The sequence below is a fragment of the Macrobrachium rosenbergii genome, chromosome 13 (genome assembly GCF_040412425.1).
Source record: "Macrobrachium rosenbergii isolate ZJJX-2024 chromosome 13, ASM4041242v1, whole genome shotgun sequence".
Classification (NCBI taxonomy): Eukaryota; Metazoa; Arthropoda; class Malacostraca; order Decapoda; family Palaemonidae; genus Macrobrachium; species Macrobrachium rosenbergii.
The window spans coordinates 25,333,480-25,354,898 of NC_089753.1; the positions used below are offsets into that span (position 1 = coordinate 25,333,480).

The 21,419-nt window shown below is 41.4% G+C and overlaps 1 protein-coding gene across 33 annotated transcripts in view; it reads right to left on the minus strand.

Moving 5' to 3' along the window:
- The window catches only part of LOC136845056 (longitudinals lacking protein, isoforms H/M/V-like), a 252,234-nt gene that overhangs the window by 126,475 nt on the left and 104,340 nt on the right, over positions 1-21,419 (minus strand). The window contains exon 6 of one of the 33 annotated variants that reach the window (XM_067114824.1): positions 1,576-2,235. The exons of 31 other annotated variants lie outside the window; for them this stretch is intronic. In XM_067114824.1, coding sequence (XP_066970925.1) covers positions 1,837-2,235 — 399 coding nt within the window. In that variant the 3' untranslated portion in view covers positions 1,576-1,836. Of the gene's footprint in view, positions 1-1,575; positions 2,236-18,536; positions 21,366-21,419 lie in introns of those variants that run through there. One more of the 33 variants, XM_067114826.1, reaches the window with a different exon arrangement.

Consider the following 21,419-nt stretch of genomic DNA (forward strand, 5'->3'; position numbering starts at 1 on the left):
GGAAGTCCCTAACTACCCATTCCATCAATAACTTGCAACAATAGACTATGTTGGCTTTTAAGTCTGAAAACTCATTTCAAAACTTATGGACCTCACTGAGACTACACTGGATAACCCCCCCATTCGTGGTTCTGGATTCGCAGCTTCACCTGCTAACGGATTTCTCTACGGAAAATTCGCCATGTTTTTCATTAGAATTACTCTCAGATTACTGTATTTTCATATTTTCATGACTAAATGCCCTTTTTGTGATAAAACTATTAAAATATTCAGATGTACGCATTTTTAAAGGTGTTTTTTTGGTGTTTTGAATTATCAAAATAAGCAGTTATAAGCATTTTTAGAGAGGTTTTAAGTATTAGTGGATTTTGGCTATTCATGGGGGGTAGTGGTAGGCATCCCCTGAATACCGGGGGGCCACTGTACATAAAATGATGTAATTACATACAGCACTCAAGAACCCACACTACAAACAACAGTAATCACCCAGCAAATATATTACTGTTAAATTTTCAAACTGTGAATTGTAAGGCTTCCAATCTTATCATAAACACAATTCTAGTGCTACTCTAACGACTGCAAAAAATGCTATGCAATACTTTGCAACTACAAAACCAATTTCCCTGTATGAACTGACTGCTATTTTATCCATAATGTTTTCTATGAACACATTATTAAAATATTTCAATCCTTGCATAAATAGTATGGTCTACAATCACACACAATTATGGTAATTACTGGTCAGATGAAAAAAGTGGATCAAATTATTTGGTACAAAAATTATTACAGCATTTTTTTTTTTTTTTGGCCAGGATTCTACTCTATCAAAAAAAAAAAAAAAAATAAAATACTAGAATGCTAAAACTTAATAGGACAAAGAGTTGTAAAAGTGCCGATACTTTAAAGTGTTTCAAACTTAAAATGGAAGAAACTATCCAGCAACACTTGTTAGTGTGACAAATAAAGTACGAGTCATATCACAAAGAACGAGGAGAAATTTTGACTTCTGTTCAGTACCACAAATACCATTCAAATCGCAAAAGCATTATTAACAAATATTTATGCATAGCATAATGCATTAAGTCATTCAAATGTGACACTGTAAAATCTAAACTTCAAGAATGGCAAGCGTGCACTTCACGAAATTCATTCTAAATGATTTAGAATGAAAATACATGTGAACAGACAAGAGTACCAGTAATTTCCAAGAGTAATGTAACTACTCCCTCTTCAATTTTTATCCTTGCGTATAGAAAATATTCTATAAAATATACTGTAATTTAGTCCATCACCCCTTGTCGGGTTCCTTATAAAGGTAAGTGCATCTACTCATTCCAATTATTAATTTGTCACTGATACTCACAACATTAATTTGATGTGACAATTAAATATCATCATACAAATTTACCCAACAGAAATCTCAAAAGATTAGTTCTATGATATGAATCTGTGAACACTAGAATGCCTGTATAATATCAACACCTCAGGGTGCTCATACTAAAAAAATCAACCTAAACACCACATCAAATGTGATAGTGAATAAGCTTAGTATATGAGGGCAATTAAAAGCCAAGGTGACTAGAAATGTTCTATTTCAAAAGTATAACATACAGTACATCTAACAACTCAACATCACAAGACACATCCAAGCACATCAACATAAACATTTTCACAGTATGTACATTTTAAGCAATTCAACAGTCTCGGTGGGTACATCCAACCTCATTTCCCCTTATTACAAATGTTGTTTTCATGTGAGGAAGAAAGCAAAAATGATGAATATGCATGAGATCTGACTAACCTAATATATTCTCTATTCCTTCCCTTGACTTGATTTTATCTAGGAGACCTGGCTCTTGCCACGTCCCAAGCATGTCTATTCCTCATGTGACTTTGCAAATGGACTTTCTGAGTTGAGCGATAGGGGCAAAATTCACATGCAAAGGGTTTCTCCCCAGTATGAGTGCGGAGGTGGGTTTTAAGGCTGTCCATCTGAGCAGCCCGGAAAGGACAGTGGCTGCAGGAATAAGGCTTCTCGCCCGTGTGGGTACAAATGTGGCGTGTGAGGTGAGTACTCCTTACTGTGACATACGGGCAGTAAGGGCACTGGTGCATCTTGCTACCTGCAATACCAGCTGTAGTAGCAGTGCCTCCTCCTCCTCCCTTTGTTCGACCAACCCCGAAGCGTCCTCCCGCTCTTCTGCCGCTGCCTCCGCGACCATGGCCAAACCCAGCCTGTGCAAGGGGAGGCTTTGCTTACTCTCATCCATTATATGACATAGACAAATAGACATCAATCAACTTTGAACTACATCAAAGAGGTAGACCTACTACATGACAAAATTATAAGAAAATCCTGAACCCAACCTGCAATACATCCTAACGAACATATTTTGATACTCTAAATGTCAAAGAATGGCAGCAATACTTGACTCCTAATAAACAAAAATATAACTAAAAATTTTAAATATATAATTTGTATCATATACTTGACCCATTGGAAAACAGTTGTTAAAGCACAATAATTTACACAGAGAAACATCAACACATTGGTTAGAATAATAGCTATAGAATAATTATTCCATAAGCAAAATTTCATATTAAACTTTACAATTCCCTCAAATGCACTATAATCAGTAATTAATGATGCAAATCCATAAAAACATTTCTATATTCAATACACCCCAATCCAAATTTTAGTTTAAGCATTTCAATCTCATCCACTAACCAAGTACAGTACCCTGATACTGTCGTTATTATGGATTACCTTCAGTCCGCTCTTGAAGAATTATAAACTGATGATGGCGCCCCTCACTCCAGAAATTAGAGTTAAATATGATAAAAGCTGAACATTGCAGGCAAATATCACCTTCATACCTCTCAGTCAACAACATCTTTCTTGAAACAAAACAAAACAAAAAAAATCAATCAAACAAACAAACAGAATCTTAAGAGGTTCATCGTTACCAAGAAGCCTACATAGATATTCAGCTCTTTTTCCTTGCTAGACATACAGTACTACTTGAACTGGAATTATCAACAGATTCACCTTATAAGAAAATTCAAAATCAAACAGTAACTGGAAAACCCTACCTAAATACGGAGCCTAACACTTCAAGCTAATGATCATGTAATAGTGGCCCTGTGCCCGTGAGTTTTGGACAAACCTTTACGCAAAGTTATGAATACTATTGCACTTAATGTTTCCCCCCTCTCCACATCACCCTTCGTAATTATCCAAAAAGTCCTCAAGATCTATAAATAATGACAAAATGGATTTCAGTGACACTAATTGGAATTCTTCACCATAACTAATAAACAGTACTTTCACATAAACTATGCATGTCATTTATATCAAATGCACCCTCATTATCAATGTAACCTCACCCGAAAATATTTTTCTTATGTAATACTTACAGGTTAATCACTGATCTGCAACCTTTGTAAATACAGAAATATGTTTCCATGTAATCAAATAAAAATGACTTTGTAGCTGGTTCTTTTATTTTCCTGTGCATGCCTTGGAATTTGGCATTTGGAAGAAACACAAATTACTGTAGTGGAGCTCTAGCTCTCTTTTTCAACGTCCGTGGTTTGATCCAAGACTGTTGGAGCTCTGAAGAGGGGTGCAGGACTTGCAAAAGATCCGGGGTTCGATTACCGAGGGGTTAGTGACGTTCCAGGAACCTTCCAGCTAAATCCCAATGTGCCCCTGTTGACTTGAGGAATTAAATGATCAAAATGGCCTCCAGACTGAGGACCATTACACTAGATCACTCATCTGACAGTAGTCCCTGTAGGAGGGTAGTTCCGTAGTGGACCTCATGCAGTGCACTGTAGGCATCACTTAAGGTTCTTTGCAGCGTGCCTTCGGCACCTAGCTGCAACCCCTTTCATTCTTTTTTTACTGTACCTCCTTTCATATTCTCTTTCTTCCATCTTACTTTCCAGCCTCTCCTAACAATTGACTCATAGTGCAACTGCGAGGTTTTCCTCCCGTTACACCTTTCAAGCTTTTTTACTGTCAATTTCCATTTCAGCGCTGAATGACCTCATAGGTCCCAGTGCTTGGCCTTTGGCCAAAACTCTATATTCAATTCAATTCAATTTAATAATTTTTTAAGAAAATCGTGTTTTTTATTTATTTATTTTTTTTTTTTTTGTGTTAAACGCTTAAAAAAAAGTTAGTTTCGCAATGAAGTATTGAAAAGTACCTTACTTTCTGATGTACCTCAGGCATCCTTCTTATTAAGAACTGAGACGCTACAGAAAGTTTTTATGATGGGTCCAACAAAACTTCGTTTTTGCACGATAGCCCCGACTGGCTCCCCAACCATTCGTTGTTTCACTCGTGTTGTTTGTTCTTTTCTGCTTGGCTTATTCCAAAATGGGTTGTTTTTGCTTTCCATATTGGGGTCTTTGGGCTTGGTAACGTTCTGGTTTCTCAAGTAAGGTTATAACTTGGCTAATAATAATAATAATAATAATAAATAATAATAATAACCTTATTGAAAAGGAAATATATATCTCTTAAACAGGTCTTATTGAAATATATATATATATATATATATATATATATATATATATATATATATATATATATATATATATATATATATATATATATATGTATATGTATGTAGAATCTACTGGTCACTTTTATGTAGACACATATGTAACTCTAATAGCCAAGTTAAGATATATGTATGCATTGTATGTATGCTATATATTATATATATATATATATATATATATATATATATATATATATATATATATATATATATATATATATATATATATATATATATATATATATATATATATATATATTTCAAACTTTTACCAGACACATATGTCATTCTAATAAAAACAAGCATTCATGTTTGTAAAGACAAAATATAATATGTTTTCTCAGTAGAGAGAGAGATAGAGAGAGAGAGAGAGAGATATAGAGACAACCAAACAAGCATTCATGTTTGTAAAGAGAGAAAATAGAGAGTAGAGAGAGAGAGAGAGAGAGAGAGAGAGAGAGATAACATCCCCTGCCTTGTATTCAAATGCCCCTTCCATTGGCGCAATAAAAGACCTATTTTAAAACTCACTTTAAAAAAATTAAAAACTCACCATTATACAGGAGAGAGTATTTCTGTCCTAAGGAGTTTGCGAGAATGCCTGCCTACTCTCAGTCGCACACTTGCGCACGCGCAATCAGCAATTCAAATCACGAACCTAATTCCATCTGAGCCATTTCGATTGAACTCACTATTCTCTCTCTCTCTCTCTCTCATACACACACAACACATCTTCAAATATAATGCATACTGTAATGTAATGAATGGTAAGTATCCCAACATATATGAAATGAACAAAAAACATTATAAATTTGAGAATCTTACCATCTATATAATTAACAGAAGTCCATTATTATAACAATAAGAATCTTAACAAATATGAAAGTACACAAGTATAGAGAATGGAAAAAAATTTAAAGTCTAATAAAAAAAAAGTAAAATCAGGAAACATTAAAAAATTAGAAATTCATGATTAAAAATATCACTTTCAGACAGACAGAAGAACACAGAGTCTACTAGAGCTGTCAGCTCTAGAATCAGGCAGCAGCCAGTAAGACGCTTTAATTTATCTATTCTTCTGCAATACTTACAAAAACTGATTTCCTTTAGCTATAACAATTCCAAATTCATTTTTAGAGGTCACAATTAATGCTCAGTTATACCTGCACAGTCGGCCTGTGCAGGCGAAACTGAGCCCACAAACACTTGGTTATACCTGCGCAGTCGTGTCTGCGCAGGCGAAACTGAACCCTCTAACACTCAGTTACACATGTGCAGGCAAAACTGAACCCTCTAACGCTCGGTTATACCTGTGTAGTCGTGCCTGTGCAGGCGACACTGAACCCTCTAACGCTCAGTTGTGCCTGAGTAGGCGAAACTGAACCCTCTAACACTCAGTCATGCCTGTGCAGGAGAAACTGAACCCTCTAACGCTCAGTCATGCCTGTGCAGGAGAAACTGAACCCTCTAACGCTCAGTTGTGCCTGTGCAGGAGAAACTGAACCCTCTAACGCTCAGTCGTGCCTGTGCAGGAGAACTGAACCCTCTAACACTCAGTCGTGCCTGTGCAGGAGAAACTGAACCCTCTAACTCTCAGTCGTGCCTGCACAGGAGAAACTGAACCCTCTAACGCTCAGTCGTGCCTGCGCAGGAGAAACTGAACCCTCTAATGCTCAGTTGTGCCTGAGCAGGCGAAACTAAACCCTCTAATGCACAGTTGTGCCTGTGCAGGTGAAACTGAACCCTCTAATGCACAGTCGTGCCTGCGCAGGCAAAACTGAACCCTCTGACGCTCAGTTGTGCCTGTACAGGAGAAACTGAACCCTCTAATGCACAGCCATGCCTGTGCAGGCGAAATTGAACCCTCTAATGCACAGTCGTGCCTGAGCAGGCAAAACTAAACCCTCTAATGCACAGTCGTGCCTGCGCAGGCAAAACTGAACCCACTAACGTACAGTCGTGCCTGCGCAGGCGAAACTGAACCCTCTAACACTCAGTCGTGCCTGCGCAGGCAAAACTGAACCCACGAATGCACAGCCATGCCTGTGCAGGCAAAACTGAACCCTCTAACACTCAGTCATGCCTGTGCAGGTGAAACTAAACCCTCTAATGCACAGTCGTGCCTGCGCAGGCAAAACTGAACCCTCTGACGCTCAGTCGTGCCTGTGCAGGAGAAACTGAACCCTCTGACGCTCAGTCGTGCCTGTGCAGGAGAAACTGAACCCTCTAATGCACAGCCGCCTGTGCATGCGTTGAACCCCTAATGCAGTCGTGCCTGAGCAGGCAAAACTAAACCCTCTAATGCACAGTTGTGCCTGCGCAGGCGAAACTGAACCCTCTAACACTCAGTCGTGCCTGCACAGGCGAAACTGAACCCACGAATGCACAGCCATGCCTGCGCAGGCAAAACCAAACCCTCTAACACTCAGTCGTGCCTGCACAGGCGAAATTAAACCCTCTAACGCTCAGTCGTGCCTGTGCAGGCAAAACTGAATCCTCTAATGCTCAGTCGTGCCTGCGCAGGAGAAACTGAATCCTCTAATGCTCAGTCATGCCTGCGCAGGAGAAACTGAACCCTCTAACACTCAGTTGTGCCTGAGCAGGCGAAACTAAACCCTCTAATGCACAGTCGTGCCTGCACAGGCGAAACTGAACCCTCTAATGCATAGCCATGCCTGCGCAGACGAAACTGAATCCTCTGTTGCTCAGTCGTGCCTGTGCAGGTGAAACTGAACCCTCTAATGTACAGTAGTGCCTGAGCAGGCAAAACTAAACCCTCTAATGCACAGTTGTGCCTGCGCAGGCAAAACTGAACCCTCTAATGCTCAGTCATGTCTGTGCAGGAGAAACTGCACCCTCTAATGCTCAGTCGTGCCTGTGCAAGCGAAAAATGAACCCACTAATGCAGTCATGCCTGCACAGGCGAAACTGAAGCCTCTAACAATCAGTCGTGCTGGCGCTGGCAAAACTGAACCCTCTAACACTCAGTCTTGCCTGCGCAGGTGAAAGTGAACCCTCTAATGCTCAGTTATGCCTGCGCAAGCAAAATTGAACCCTCCAACACTCAGTCGTGCCTGCACAGGCGAAACTGAACCCACGAATGCACAGCCGTGCCTGTGCAGGCAAAACTGAACCCTCTAACACTCAGTCATGCCTGTGCAGGCGAAACTGAACCCACTAATGCAGTCGTGCATTCAGTTATACCTGTGGAGGCAAAACTGAACCCTCTTAACGTTCAGTTATACCTGTGCAAGCAAGACTGAACGTTAGTGTGTTCAGTTTTGCCTGTGCAGGCCAACTATGCAGGCATAACTGAAGGTTAGAGGTGGCCTTTACTCAGTTTACTGAAGAGTTAAGGTTAGCAATGATCTTTCCCATATTGTTAAGAAAAACATAATTCCTTTAATTAAAATAATTTCATAATCATTAAAAAACACATCCCATTGAAGAGTTAAGATTAGTAGAATCAACTTGTATCCAGCCTAAGAAATTTGTTTAAAAAATATCATTTCTTTAAGTTATAACTTCAAAAATTATTTTTAAAAGCAAATTTGACTGAAGGGCTAAGGGCAGCGGATTTAATTTTTATCCAGCTTAAGAAAATTGTTTTGAATCAAGTGCAACTGGTTTAAACTTTTTATTCTCTTTATTTTATTTTTAAGCGTTTATATATTTTCTCATATGCTTAGATTCTTATGTCAATATTATTATTGTTTAATATGTTAAATTTTGGTTTTGTTCCTGTAATAGGAATGTAGGTCCTAACAGGTCTAAGTTTATGTAGTAATAATATAATAATAATAATAACACAAGGAAGAGACGAATATCTAAAAATCTTTTTACGAAGGACAAAACACAACTGACCATGCGAAATATGGCATCAGTAAACTTTAGAAATATAAAAAAAAGAAAAATAGAGAGACTGGTGTAGTGAGGGTGTGGATGAAGACTTCTGAGAATTCCTTGGGATTCCATGGACGAGGCTTCGATTCTTCAAGAACTTCAGATGCGGAGTCTCCAGGACCTCCCAGAGACTGTCTTCAGAGACACCTCAGCTAAGAAGAAGAAGAAGAAAAAAAAGAAGAAGAAGAAGTATTTCAAAGGAGAAGAAGAATTTCAAAGAAGGAGGAAGACGGACACCTAAAAGAATACTCTGGAGATGACCAAGCAATGACAAGGACTCAGTAGGGTTCTTGTGAGTTCTGGAGTCTTCCTCGGAATGGATCCTTCTTCTTCGCTTCTAGTTGCTCGCTCGCTCCTTCGGATACGTATCAAGGACGTGGCAGATTCTAAAACTAGTCTTAGTGAAAGCCAGAGTAAACGGTTAACATTGCATAATGTTTGCCTTTCAAGTGTTTGCATGGAATGTGCTCGTACTCATACTAATCACTTGTGAATTATATGTGTTGATCGAGGAGGACTTAGTCAACCTGCTTCGCACTCGAGGATTTACTGGACACTTACAGGAAACTCTTCATCATGCCGTTGTCGTTGAGTCTTGGAGCCCAGAGGTCGTGGAAATGCGACCGAACACCGGAGGCATTGAGACGTCAGCCTTTGCTGGTGCCGTCCCTTGGATGGCCTTGATGGCAGGGGCCCTGGCGTTGCTCTTGGCTGTTTACTGGAAGCCTAAACTCATTGCATGCGATGACCTTGATCATGAGGAAGACGACCTTGAAGTGCCCAATTTGGATATAATTCTGGAAAGCTCGGAGGAGGAGGGGGAGGAGGAGGAGGAGGAGAGACTTCTTGAAACTGAAGAACTCTACAGCACTGAGGAGGAGGAAGAGAAGAAAGTTTTGGAACTGAAGAACTCTACAGTTCTGAGGAGGAGGAAGAAGAAGAAGAAATATTTGGAACTGAAGACCTTGACAGCACTGAGGAGGAGGAGGAGGAAGAAGGAATTTTTGAAACTGAAAAACTGCACAGCTCTGATAAGCAGGAGGAAAAAGAAACGTCAGCGAAGGAACTAGAAATCAGCCAAGTTCACAGAGGACTAAAACTGGAACGCCTGCTGGACGAGGCAAAGAAAGAGATTGCGTGGCTTCAAAACCAAATTTTGGAAAAGGATCTTCTGCTAGAAAAGAAAGCAGCTGAGGGAACAGAACTGATAAGAAAAATCGAACACCTGAACATTGAAAAGGAACAAATGCAAGCTGAAAAACGAAAGTTTGAAGATGGTTGTAAACTGGCTTTAGGCCGAGCTGATGTCATGGAAAAATTACAAAAGGAACTGATGAATAACATAGTATCTCTGCAGAATCAATTGGAGGAGAAAGATCATTTGTTGAGGAAGAGAGACGACGAAGCTGAGAAGGACCAATTGCAACTAGGAGTACTGGAAAGTCAGATTTTGGACATGAAAGAGGACCACATGGCTCTCCAACAACAACTGGTGCTCACCGAAGAAAATTTCGCCATCGCAGAACGAAAACTACTATGTGAGAAACAAGATCTGGAAGCCAAGCTACAAGTTGCCTTCAGTCACGGAAAGGAGCTGGAGAGAGAAAGGAGTGAAATGAGAGTGCATTACCAGGAGAGGCTCAAGGAAAAGGACAATGAAAAAGAAATGCTAAGGGAACGGGAGAAACAGCTACAGGACAACTTGGAGAGCGCTGTGCACCAACAGGAGAAGTTGGAGCGCTCTTTAAAACATGCAGAAGGAGAGATCTGCTCTTTGAAGAAGGCAGAAAGCATAAACCTCCGTGAACTGGAACAACTTAGGAAAGAATGTGAGAGACTGCAAGAAAAATGTAGGATGCTGGAGGAGAATACAATTAAACAACGAAAACATTTCAGGGAGCACCTAAGGACGCAGGAGGAAGAACTGAAAAATCAGGATAAGTACATGTTAATGACGCTCCTCCATGGGACTGCTCAGAGGAACTTCCACCTGGAACACATTGCACTGGACTGTAGAAACAAAAGCTTGGACAACAACAGCAAAGAAGAGCTGCCAGACAATTGTGTTGAAACAACAGACGGAAGAAAAGACCAGGGCCAGGAAGAGGACCTACTTGTCCAAGTGCAGAAGTTAGAAGAGGAACAGTTCAGGAAGCACCGCAATGCCCAACGAGAGAAGGACGACTACGGGAAGCAGTGGGAGGTCCTAACACAGATAGTGGAGGATCTAATTCAGGGAGACGAACAAAAGAATTCCTGAGGAGGCCCAATCCGAAGCAGCAGTTCAGGAGGGACACAGCAGAGCTGATCACAATGCCAGCCACCCTTAGCTGATGGAGGAATTTTGGCTGCCTGTACAGCAACAAGGACACAGGGTTTGAGACATCCGAAGGCCAGTGTGGATGAGTCACAGGTTGACCTGACGACTGCTGGGTCGAAGACGCACCTCTGGTGGCGTGGGAGGGACTCCAAGATCCTTCCTAGGTTCCTTTGAAGGCGTCCCCCCACGCCTTCCAAGGTCCCTCTGAAGGCATTTATCCCCACAACTTCCGAGGTTCCTCTGAAGGTGTTCCCCCACACCTTCCAAGGTTCCTCTGAAGGCGTGTGTGGGGTTCCTCCCTAGCTGCCTTTGGTGTGCGTTTGACAACGCAGTCGTCCGGCCAGTCTGTGACCCATTCAGCTGGCTCTTTGCATTGTCTGGATTTCGTTGGTCTAGCTCGTCTCCTTTAGAAAATCAGTAGCTATCAGGCCCTCTCAATGTTGGGTATACCAGTTCAAGATGACGACAACTTTGCCTGTCATCGAAATTGGATTTCTGCCCACCTTTTGCATGGTGGCCTCTCTCCTTAAAGGAAATCAGTAGCTGCCAGGGCCACTTGAGGTTGGGTATACCAGTTCAAGACATAGGCAACTTTGCCTCTGTCATCAAAACTGGAATTTCAGCCCACCTTTTGCATGGTGGCCTCTCTCCTTAAGGAAATCAGTAGCTGTCTCGGCCACTTGAGGTTGGGTATACCAGTTCAAGACATAGGCAACTTTGCCTCTGTCATCGAAACTGGATTTCTGCCCACCTGTTGCATGGTGGCCTCTCTCCTTAAGGAAATCAGCAGCTGTCATGGCCACTTGAGGTTGGGTATACCAGTTCAAGACATAGGCAACTTTGCCTCTGTCATCAAAACTGGATTTCTGCCCACCTTTTGCATGGTGGCCTCTCTCCTTAAGGACATCAGCAGCTGTCAGGGCCACTTGAGGTTGGGTATACCAGTTCAAAACATAGGCAACTTTGCCTCTGTCATCAAAACTGGATTTCTGCCCACCTTTTGCATGGTGGCCTCTCTCCTTAAGGAAATCAGTAGCTGTCAGGGCCACTTGAGGTTGGGTATACCAGTTCGAGACATAGGCAACTTTGCCTCTGTCATCGAAACTGGATTTCTGCCCACCTTTTGCATGGTGGCCTCTCTCCTTAAGGACATCAGCAGCTGCCAGGGCCACTTGAGGTTGGGTATACCAGTTCAAGACATAGGCAACTTTGCCTCTGTCATCGAAACTGGATTTCTGCCCACCTTTTGCATGGTGGCCTCTCTCCTTAAGGAAATCAGTAGCTGTCACAGCCACTTGAGGTTGGGTATACCAGTTCAAGACAGGCAACTTTGCCTCTGTCATCGAAACTGGATTTCTGTCCACCATTTGCATGGTGGCCTCTCTCCTTAAGGACATCAGTAGCTGCCATGGCCACTTGAGGTTGGGTATACCAGTTCAAGACATAGGCAACTTTGCCTCTGTCATCCACTTGAGGTTGGGTATACCAGTTCAAGACATAGGCAACATCTGTCGAAACTGGATTTCTGCCCAAACTGGATTTCTGCCCACCTTTTGCAAGGTGGCCTCTCTCCTTAAGGAAATCAGTAGCTGTCACGGCCACTTGAGGTTGGGTATACCAGTTCAAGACATAGGCAACTTTGCCTCTGTCATCGAAACTGGATTTCTGCCCACCTTTTGCATGGTGGCCTCTCTCCTTAAGGAAATCAGTAGCTGTCACGGCCACTTGAGGTTGGGTATACCAGTTCAAGACATAGGCAACTTTGCCTCTGTCATCGAAACTGGATTTCTGCCCACCTTTGCATGGTGGCCTCTCTCCTTAAGGAAATCAGTAGCTGTCACAGCCACTTGAGGTTGGGTATACCAGTTCAAGACATAGGCAACTTTGCATCTGTCATCGAAACTGGATTTCTGCCCACCTTTTGCATGGTGGCCTCTCTCCTTAAGGACATCAGTAGCTGTCACGGCCACTTGAGGTTGGGTATACCAGTTCAAGACATAGGCAACTTTGCATCTGTCATCGAAACTGGATTTCTGCCCACCTTTTGCATGGTGGCCTGTCTCCTTAAGGAAATCAGTAGCTGTCAGGGCCACTTGAGGTTGGGTATACCAGTTCAAGACATAGGTAACTTTGCATCTGTCATCGAAACTGGATTTCTGCCCACCTTTGCATGGTGGCCTCTCTCCTTAAGGACATCAGTAGCTGTCAGGGCCACTTGAGGTTGGGTATACCAGTTCGAGACATAGGCAACTTTGCCTCTGTCATCGAAACTGGATTTCTGCCCACCTTTGCATGGTGGCCTCTCTCCTTAAGGACATCAGTAGCTGTCAGGCCACTTGAGGTTGGGTATACCAGTTCAAGACATAGGCAACTTTGCATCTGTCATCGAAACTGGATTTCTGCCCACCTTTTGCATGGTGGCCTGTCTCCTTAAGGAAATCAGTAGCTGTCACGGCCACTTGAGGTTGGGTCAGTAGCTGTCATGGCCACTTGAGGTTGGGTATACCAGTTCGAGACATAGGCAACTTTGCATCTGTCTCTGTCATTGAAACTGGATTTCTGCCCACCTTTTGCATAGTGGCCTGTCTCCTTAAGGAAATCAGTAGCTGTCACGGCCACTTGAGGTTGGGTATACCAGTTCGAGACATAGGCAACTTTGCCTCTGTCATCGAAACTGGATTTCTGCCCACCTTTTGCATGGTGGCCTCTCTCCTTAAGGACATCAGTAGCTGTCAGGGCCACTTGAGGTTGGGTATACCAGTTCAAGACATAGGCAACTTTGCCTCTGTCATCGAAACTGGATTTCTGCCCACCTTTTGCATGGTGGCCTCTCTCCTTAAGGACATCAGTAGCTGTCACGGCCACTTGAGGTTGGGTATACCAGTTCAAGACATAGGCAACATTGCCTCTGTCATCGAAACTGGATTTCTGCCCACCTTTTGCATGGTGGCCTCTCTCCTTAAGGACATCAGTAGCTGCCAGGGCCACTTGAGGTTGGGTATACCAGTTCAAGACATAGGCAACTTTGCATCTGTCATCGAAACTGGATTTCTGCCCACCTTTTGCATGGTGGCCCGTCTCCTTAAGCAAATCAGTAGCTGTCACGGCCACTTGAGGTTGGGTATACAGTTCAAGACATACGCAACTCTGCCTCTGTCATCGAAACTGGGTTTCTGCCCACCTGTTGCATGGTGACCTCTCTCCTTAAGGACATCAGCATCTGCCAGGGCCACTTGAGGATGGGTATACCAGTTCGAGACATAGGCAACTTTGCCTCTGTCATCGAAACTGGATTTCTGCCCACCTTTTGCATGGTGGCCTCTCTCCTTAAGGAAATCAGTAGCTGCCACGGCCACTTGAGTTTGGGTATACCAGTTCAAGACATAGGCAACCTTGCCTCTGTCATCGAAACTGGATTTCTGCCCACCTTTTGCAAGGTGGCCTCTCTCCTTAAGGAAATCAGTAGCTGTCAGGGCCACTTGAGTTTGGGTATACCAGTTCAAGACATAGGTAACTTTGCCTCTGTCATCGAAACTGGATTTCTGCCCACCTTTTGCATGGTGGCCTCTCTCCTTAAGGAAACCAGTAGCTGTCACGGCCACTTGAGGTTGGGTATACCAGTTCAAGACATAGGCAACTTTGCCTCTGTCATCGAAACTGGAATTTCAGCCCACCTTTTGCATGATGGCCTCTCTCCTTAAGGAAATCAGTAGCTGTCAAGGCCACCTGAGGTTGGGTATACCAGTTCAAGACATAGGCAACTTTGCCTCTGTCATCGAAACTGGAATTTCAGCCCACCTTTTGCATGGTGGCCTCTCTCCTTAAGGAAATCAGTAGCTGTCACGGCCACTTGAGGTTGGGTATACCAGTTCAAGACATAGGCAACTTTGTCTCTGTCATCGAAACTGGAATTTCTGCCCACCTTTTGCATAGTGGCCTCTCTCCTTAAGGAAATCAGTAGCTGTCAGGGCCACTTGAGGTTGGGTATACCAGTTCAAGACATAGGCAACTTTGCCTCTGTCATCGAAACTGGATTTCTACCCACCTTTTGCATGGTGGCCTCTCTCCTTAAGGAAATCAGTAGCTGTCACTGCCACTTGAGGTTGGGTATGCCAGTTTGAGACATAGGCAAATTTGCCTCTGTCATCGAAACTGGATTTCTGCCCACCTTTTGCATGGTGGCCTCTCTCCTTAAAGGAAATCAGTAGCTGTCACAGCCACTTGAGGTTGGGTATGCCAGTTTGAGACATAGGCAAATTTGCCTCTGTCATCGAAACTGGATTTCTGCCCACCTTTTGCATGGTGGCCTCTCTCCTTAAGGAAATCAGTAGCTGTCACTGCCACTTGAGGTTGGGTATACCAGTTCAAGACATAGGCAACTAGGCCTCTGTCATCGAAACTGGATTTCTGCCCACCTTTTGCATGGTGGCCTCTCTCCTTAAGGAAATCAGCTGTCAGGCCCACTTAAAAGTTGGGTATACCAGTTCGAGACATAGGCAACTCTGCCTCTGTCATCAAAACTGGATTTCTGCCCACCTTTTGCATGGTGGCCTCTCTCCTTAAGGAAATCAGCTGTCAGGCCCACTTAAAGTTGGGTATACCAGTTCGAGACATAGGCAACTCTGCCTCTGTCATCAAAACTGGATTTCTGCCCACCTTTTGCATGGTGGCCTCTCTCCTTAAGGACATCAGTAGCTGTCAGGGCCACTTAATGTTGGGTATACTAGTTCAAAACATAGGCAAATTCGCCTCTGTCATTGAAACTGGATTGCTGCCCTCCTTTTGGAAGGTGGCCTCTCTCCTTAAGGAAATCATTAGTTGTCAGGGCCACTTAAGGTTGGGTATACAAGTTCAAGACATGGGTAACTTTGCCTCTGTCATCAAAACTAGATTTCTGCCCACCTTTTGCATGGTGGCCTCTCTCCTTAAGGAAATCGGTAACTGTTACAGCCACTTAAGGTTGGATATACCAGTTCGAGACATAGGCAACTTTGCCTGTCATCGAAACTGGATTGCTGCCCACCTTTTGGAAGGTGGCCTCTCTCCTTAAGGAAATCACTAGCTGTCAGGGCCACTTAAAGTTGGGTATACCAGTTCACTTAAGGTTGTGTATACCAGTTCGAGACATAGGGAACTTTGCCTCTGTCATCGAAACTGGATTTCTGCCCACCTTTTAGATAGTGGCCTGTCTCCTTACGGAAATCAGTAGCTGTCAGGGCCACTTGAGGTTGGGTATACCAGTTTGAGACATAGGCAACTTTGCCTCTGTCATCAAAACTGGATTTCTGCCCACCTTTTGGATGGTGGCCTGTCTTCTTATGGAAATCAGTGGCTGTCAAACTCATAACTGCAAAATATGTACAGTAAACCCCCGTATTCGTGATTTCTCAATTCGTGGATTTCTCTATGGAACATATACACACATTATTCACTGAAAATTCGCCCATTCACCGAATACCCTAGTGTAGGCTAGCCTATATTTGTGACATGTTTTTTCCAACAAATGATGGGTTTTTTGGAACCTAACCCCATTGTAAGTAGGATAATACCTGTATAATCACTTTTAGTGGTTTTTTGTGTATTGAACTATCAAAATAGGCAGTTCTAAGTGTTTTTTGAAGGGTTCTAAGTATTCATGGGTTTTAGCTATTCGTGGGGCGGGTGAGTGGCACCCATCCCCCACGAATACTGGGGGTTTACTGGATACCTATCAGCATTTCTGAAATGTGTAAACCAAAGGAAATCCTTGTAATTTACACACTTTTTGTGAAATGTGTAAACCAAAGGAAATCCTTGTAATTTACACACTTTTGGTAAAAGCTTACACATAAAATTATCTGAAGAGAATCCTATATCTTTCGCACTACTGTATACCAATTATTGTAATAGATGAAACTTTTACTTGCTTCAAGAGTAAACCTCTTCAAAACTAGCTAATGAGTCTACCCATTAAAAAAGACAAAAACTGCACAATTCATTTAGGAATGCATGCCTCCAGTATGAATTCACCATGATATAGTTTTAGGGAAATACCAATGTCTGCCTGAAACAGCTGTCATTTAGATCCTGTTTCTCTGTCTAGGTCATTTGACTTCCTCTCAGGTATTCACTTGCAACAAAGGTTAGATGGCCCCCCAAACTCATTCCCACAAATTTGTACTAGACAGTACTTATATGATTAGTCAATTATTGCTCTGTATGCACACACACACACACACACACACCTTCATTAACTTTCTCAACTGGTTGCTACATCTCTTTTAGGACCTGGGACTAAAAAATTATCAGAATACTTCAAGGCATACATCAAATCCACAGCAACGGTTTATTCAGCTCAGAAGATACTCTGAAAATTCAAAGATGTTCTGGACCACTTTCTGTTTATCAAGAGTTTTCCTACCAAAGAAAAGTTGTCTACCTTGGAACACTGTCACCATACCCTGATAGAAAATAATCACTGAGGGAGATCCAAGATAAGGGTCTTCCAGTCCCATCTCTGTCTCAAATTCAGCAGCAAAGTACCCAAGATTCCACAATACAATATTTTTCACTTCTTTACTAGATCTTTAAGGAAAGGAGCCCTCAAATTTTCTTCAAAAAGCCCCTTGCACACCCACGCATCAAAATGGAATATTGTGGACCATGCCAAGATTAAGGTCCATGCAGTTTGTGCTTTGGCAGCCTCTATGGGAACTACTGTATTAACATTCTCAATCTGAAAGGGACTTCATTCTTGCTGGCACTTCAAATAGTTTTATCTCCAACTCAGGGATAGCACATGCTAGTGTCCTTGAAACCATCATGAATGAGCTCACTGCAGCAGCAAATCATGAGTCTCAATCATCGTAAATTTAGTACAGTACTGGTTTTGGAATCTTCTGAATTGATGAGAGTCAAACTTCACTATCACCCTTTTTATTTTTTGAGAGATCAAACCTGAAGAAGGGCTACTCTGGCTGTCAATATTTGGTTTACCAAACTATTCTTGCTTCCTGATCAATCCTCACATCTTGAGACATTTCTGATGGTGACAGTCTCCAGTTCATTGACTTCCTTTAAAATAGCAACATCTTGACTAAGAGTACTGGGTGTTGATTTTATGAGCTCACTGAATTTTTCAAAAAGTTTTGTTCCCTAAAAATCATTACTTTTACTTACATCTAGCTTCATCTCTCCCTACTTGAGAATGGATGAACTCTGTTAAAAGAGCAAGTTGTTGCATTAAGTAACAGAAGACCTCCCTTTTGTGGATTATTTTCAACAAATACTTTACATTAGCACATATTTTGAGATTAATCATACAGGCCTATGTCTATAGTCTTAATAATCACCCTACAGTTTACAGACCAAATCTACTGATATGTGTTATTATCCTTAGGGTATCGTATTGTCTCACTACATTATCATCTTAAAAAAATTTAGATGTATGCTATTTCTGTCAGACAGAATCTGTCCATTTTGACAACAGCAGCCTGGTAGTAAAAATCTATTCTACTCAGAGAATAGGATACTTTGATGAATTGTAAGTCACATTTACGGAGAAAATTTTGCCACAACAGGTAATTAGTTTCCTCACTTAGCAAATTTGGCTACAATTTTACTTTTGCCTGCTTTCACCATCTTTCAGCATTACCTAGGAATGAAAACCCCTCAAAACTGCTGAAGAAAGTGTGCCCATTAAAGGAAAACAAAGAAATATCCCATTAATTTTCCCAACATGAAGAATAAAACTCAAAACATATCCTTGCATTTTATTTCCCTAAAATATCACACCACTGGTTTCTTACAGAACCAAACCTAAATGAAAGAGTTTGGCTCACAAACTAAGTAATGGCAATAAGAAAGAAACTAAGTAATGGCAATAAGAAAGATCCAAGTTACCAATTAAACACTACTTAAAAAAAAACTGTTCTTATAACGTAAAACAAGTTCTTTCATGCAATTTCATCAAGACCTGTAGTACTACTTCTGTCTTCTTCCATAGACATGGAAATTCTGGTCACACTAACTTTTATCAGTCAAGATTAAGAAGCCTCGCTTGTGCACAGTTGGTCCTGCATGTGACACAATTGCTTCATTCTCATTTTGTTTAAGGAAACTGACACGAAGCCAGAGTGCATGGAATTGAGGAAGGCACTCATTCTATGATTACTGGATTTGTATGAAAAATTTCATTTAATAAAAGTTTATCACAACCATCTCCATCATAAAATTGTCCACATAGAAATTAAATATAGTGATAAGAGAACAAGCTCTCATCTCACCCCTAAAATGACCCGCCAAAACAACTGACCCTCATGAGAACAAGGCTACATGTTTCAGTTATGTCTCACCGAAAAATCTGAAAAAAAAAAAAAAAAAAAAAAAAAGACGAAGAAGAAGACGAAGAAGAAGAAGAAGGAGAAGAATGGAAGAAGCTGCAAACTGTACGTTGCCTTTTAAGATTCAGACATCATCATTTGCAAATGTTAGCCCTTGAGATTCTAACTTTTTTTTATATTTTTGCATACACTAGAATACAGTATTTATATAAAAAAGAAGTTGCCAGTGAACAATAAAATGAAAATACTGCTATGCCCATGAGCTGTCAAGCTTATGAACTGCTACAGATGAGTTTTGGGATGCCCCTAGAATCTTAAAAGGGTTAATGGCAGAGAATGCAAGCACTCCAAGCACCTACAGCTTTAACCTCGGAGGAAACCCTTGTAGTTACCTATTGGAGCCATGATATTCTTATTTTTTGAAAATGGCTTCTTCTGATGACCCTATCAAGAAAAAAAGCTTGACAATGGATTTTGTTAAGATTAACATTGATGACAAACACGAACCATACATAGAACTAAGCACGTACAAGTCTTGACTAAGACAAATGCAGTATACTGTGACTCAGATTTCCAGCATCCATAGGAATAAGGTTACTGTATTACATGTGATTTATGGGGCTGTGATGATACAAATGGAAGTGTGATTCATTAGAGGACTCTGGAACACATGACTGGTAGCAACTTTGTCACACCATTGGCAATATTACTTGTTTAACAGAAATTTAACCCTACAGCTCAAATTTCCATACATAATGGCTAAAATGGACTGAACTTGTATAATTTGATCCAAAATAAATATATGCAGAGCCAAACAATGGATAAAGCTTTCAAGAAGTTTCTTTTAAAACTGAATCCTGAATTTTTAACAATTCAGCACAAACACAACACAATGAAACATTTCAATAAAAAATCACTACATGAAATTAATACTGTTAAAGAAGATCACTAAGCCAAGGTTAATTTTTTAGTATTTACAGACTTGGTGATAACTGGCATATCAAAATCATGAATGAATACAGTTCACTAATCTAGATCTATATAATACTTTGCATTAAGAGTACCTAAAAACTGTAAAAAATAAAGATATGAAAAGAGTAACAGCCAGTCTAAACGTACTTCAATTCAACTATACACTTTAGGAAGTGTATAAATGAATACGAGCCAATATAGTACTGGACGCTATTATTTGGCCAAAATATATTGCCTATAAATTGCCACGCTCACTTAATTTAACCCATTCTTTCCATTATCAACATAATTTGACCCATTTCTTCAAGTTAATGATGGTTACAACTTTGACCTTCTGCTCAAACTTTACAAGCAATGCTAAATCTCCCTTTGAAAATAATAAATTTACACCTTTAAATAAGGTTCTCGAAGCTTCCATCTTAGCCTGACATACAGCGGACCCTGCCTATTTGCGGTTCCGGATTTGCGGTTTCACCTATTGGTGGATTTCTCTGTGGAACATACATACATGTTATTCGCGGGAAAATTCGCTTGGTCGCGGTATTGTCCATAAAGAAATATTCGCTAATTACTGTATTTTCATATGCATTTTTTGTGATAAAACTATTAAAATATTTATGTATAAGCATTTTTAGGATTTCTGATGTTTGAACTATCAAAATACACATTTATAAGCGTTTTTAGAGGGGTGTCAAGTACTCGCTATTCATGGGGGTTGTGGTACACATCCCCTGTGAATACCAGGGGTCGACAGTACTCATACTAGGCAATTCTTTTTGTCTCTAAAAGTCTAGAAACAATGTTTACTTTTGAGTCAACTTTATTTAAATACAAAAACCTATCTACAGAGCAGAAGTATGCAGGGTAAAGCTTTCTTATTATCTAGATCTTATTTTTGTGGTGAGTCCAAATGTGGCTCTGAAGGCTTCCTTTCTGAGCAGAACGGTAGGGGCAAAGCGGACAGGCAAATGGCTTTTCCCCCGTGTGGATGCGATAATGCTTTTTCAGGTTCTCTTTGGTTGCCGACCTATAGGCACACTGGTTGCAATGAAAGGGCTTCTCCCCAGTATGTGTGCGGATGTGATTGACCAAATTGGTGGACGTTGCTGCAAGGTAGGGGCAGTGAGGGCAAGGGTAAGACTTCCTAGTGTCACTTGACACTCCTGAAGGTGATGACGAAGATGAAGAACCTTTGCTTGATGGTCTGACAGGGGTGACGGAGGAGGTGAGAGATGAACCCAGCAGCAGCCTAACGCCAATGCCATGCTGGCCCACCTGCAGAGAAAGCTCCTCTTACTCAACAGACCAAACTAATACGAAACTAGGGGC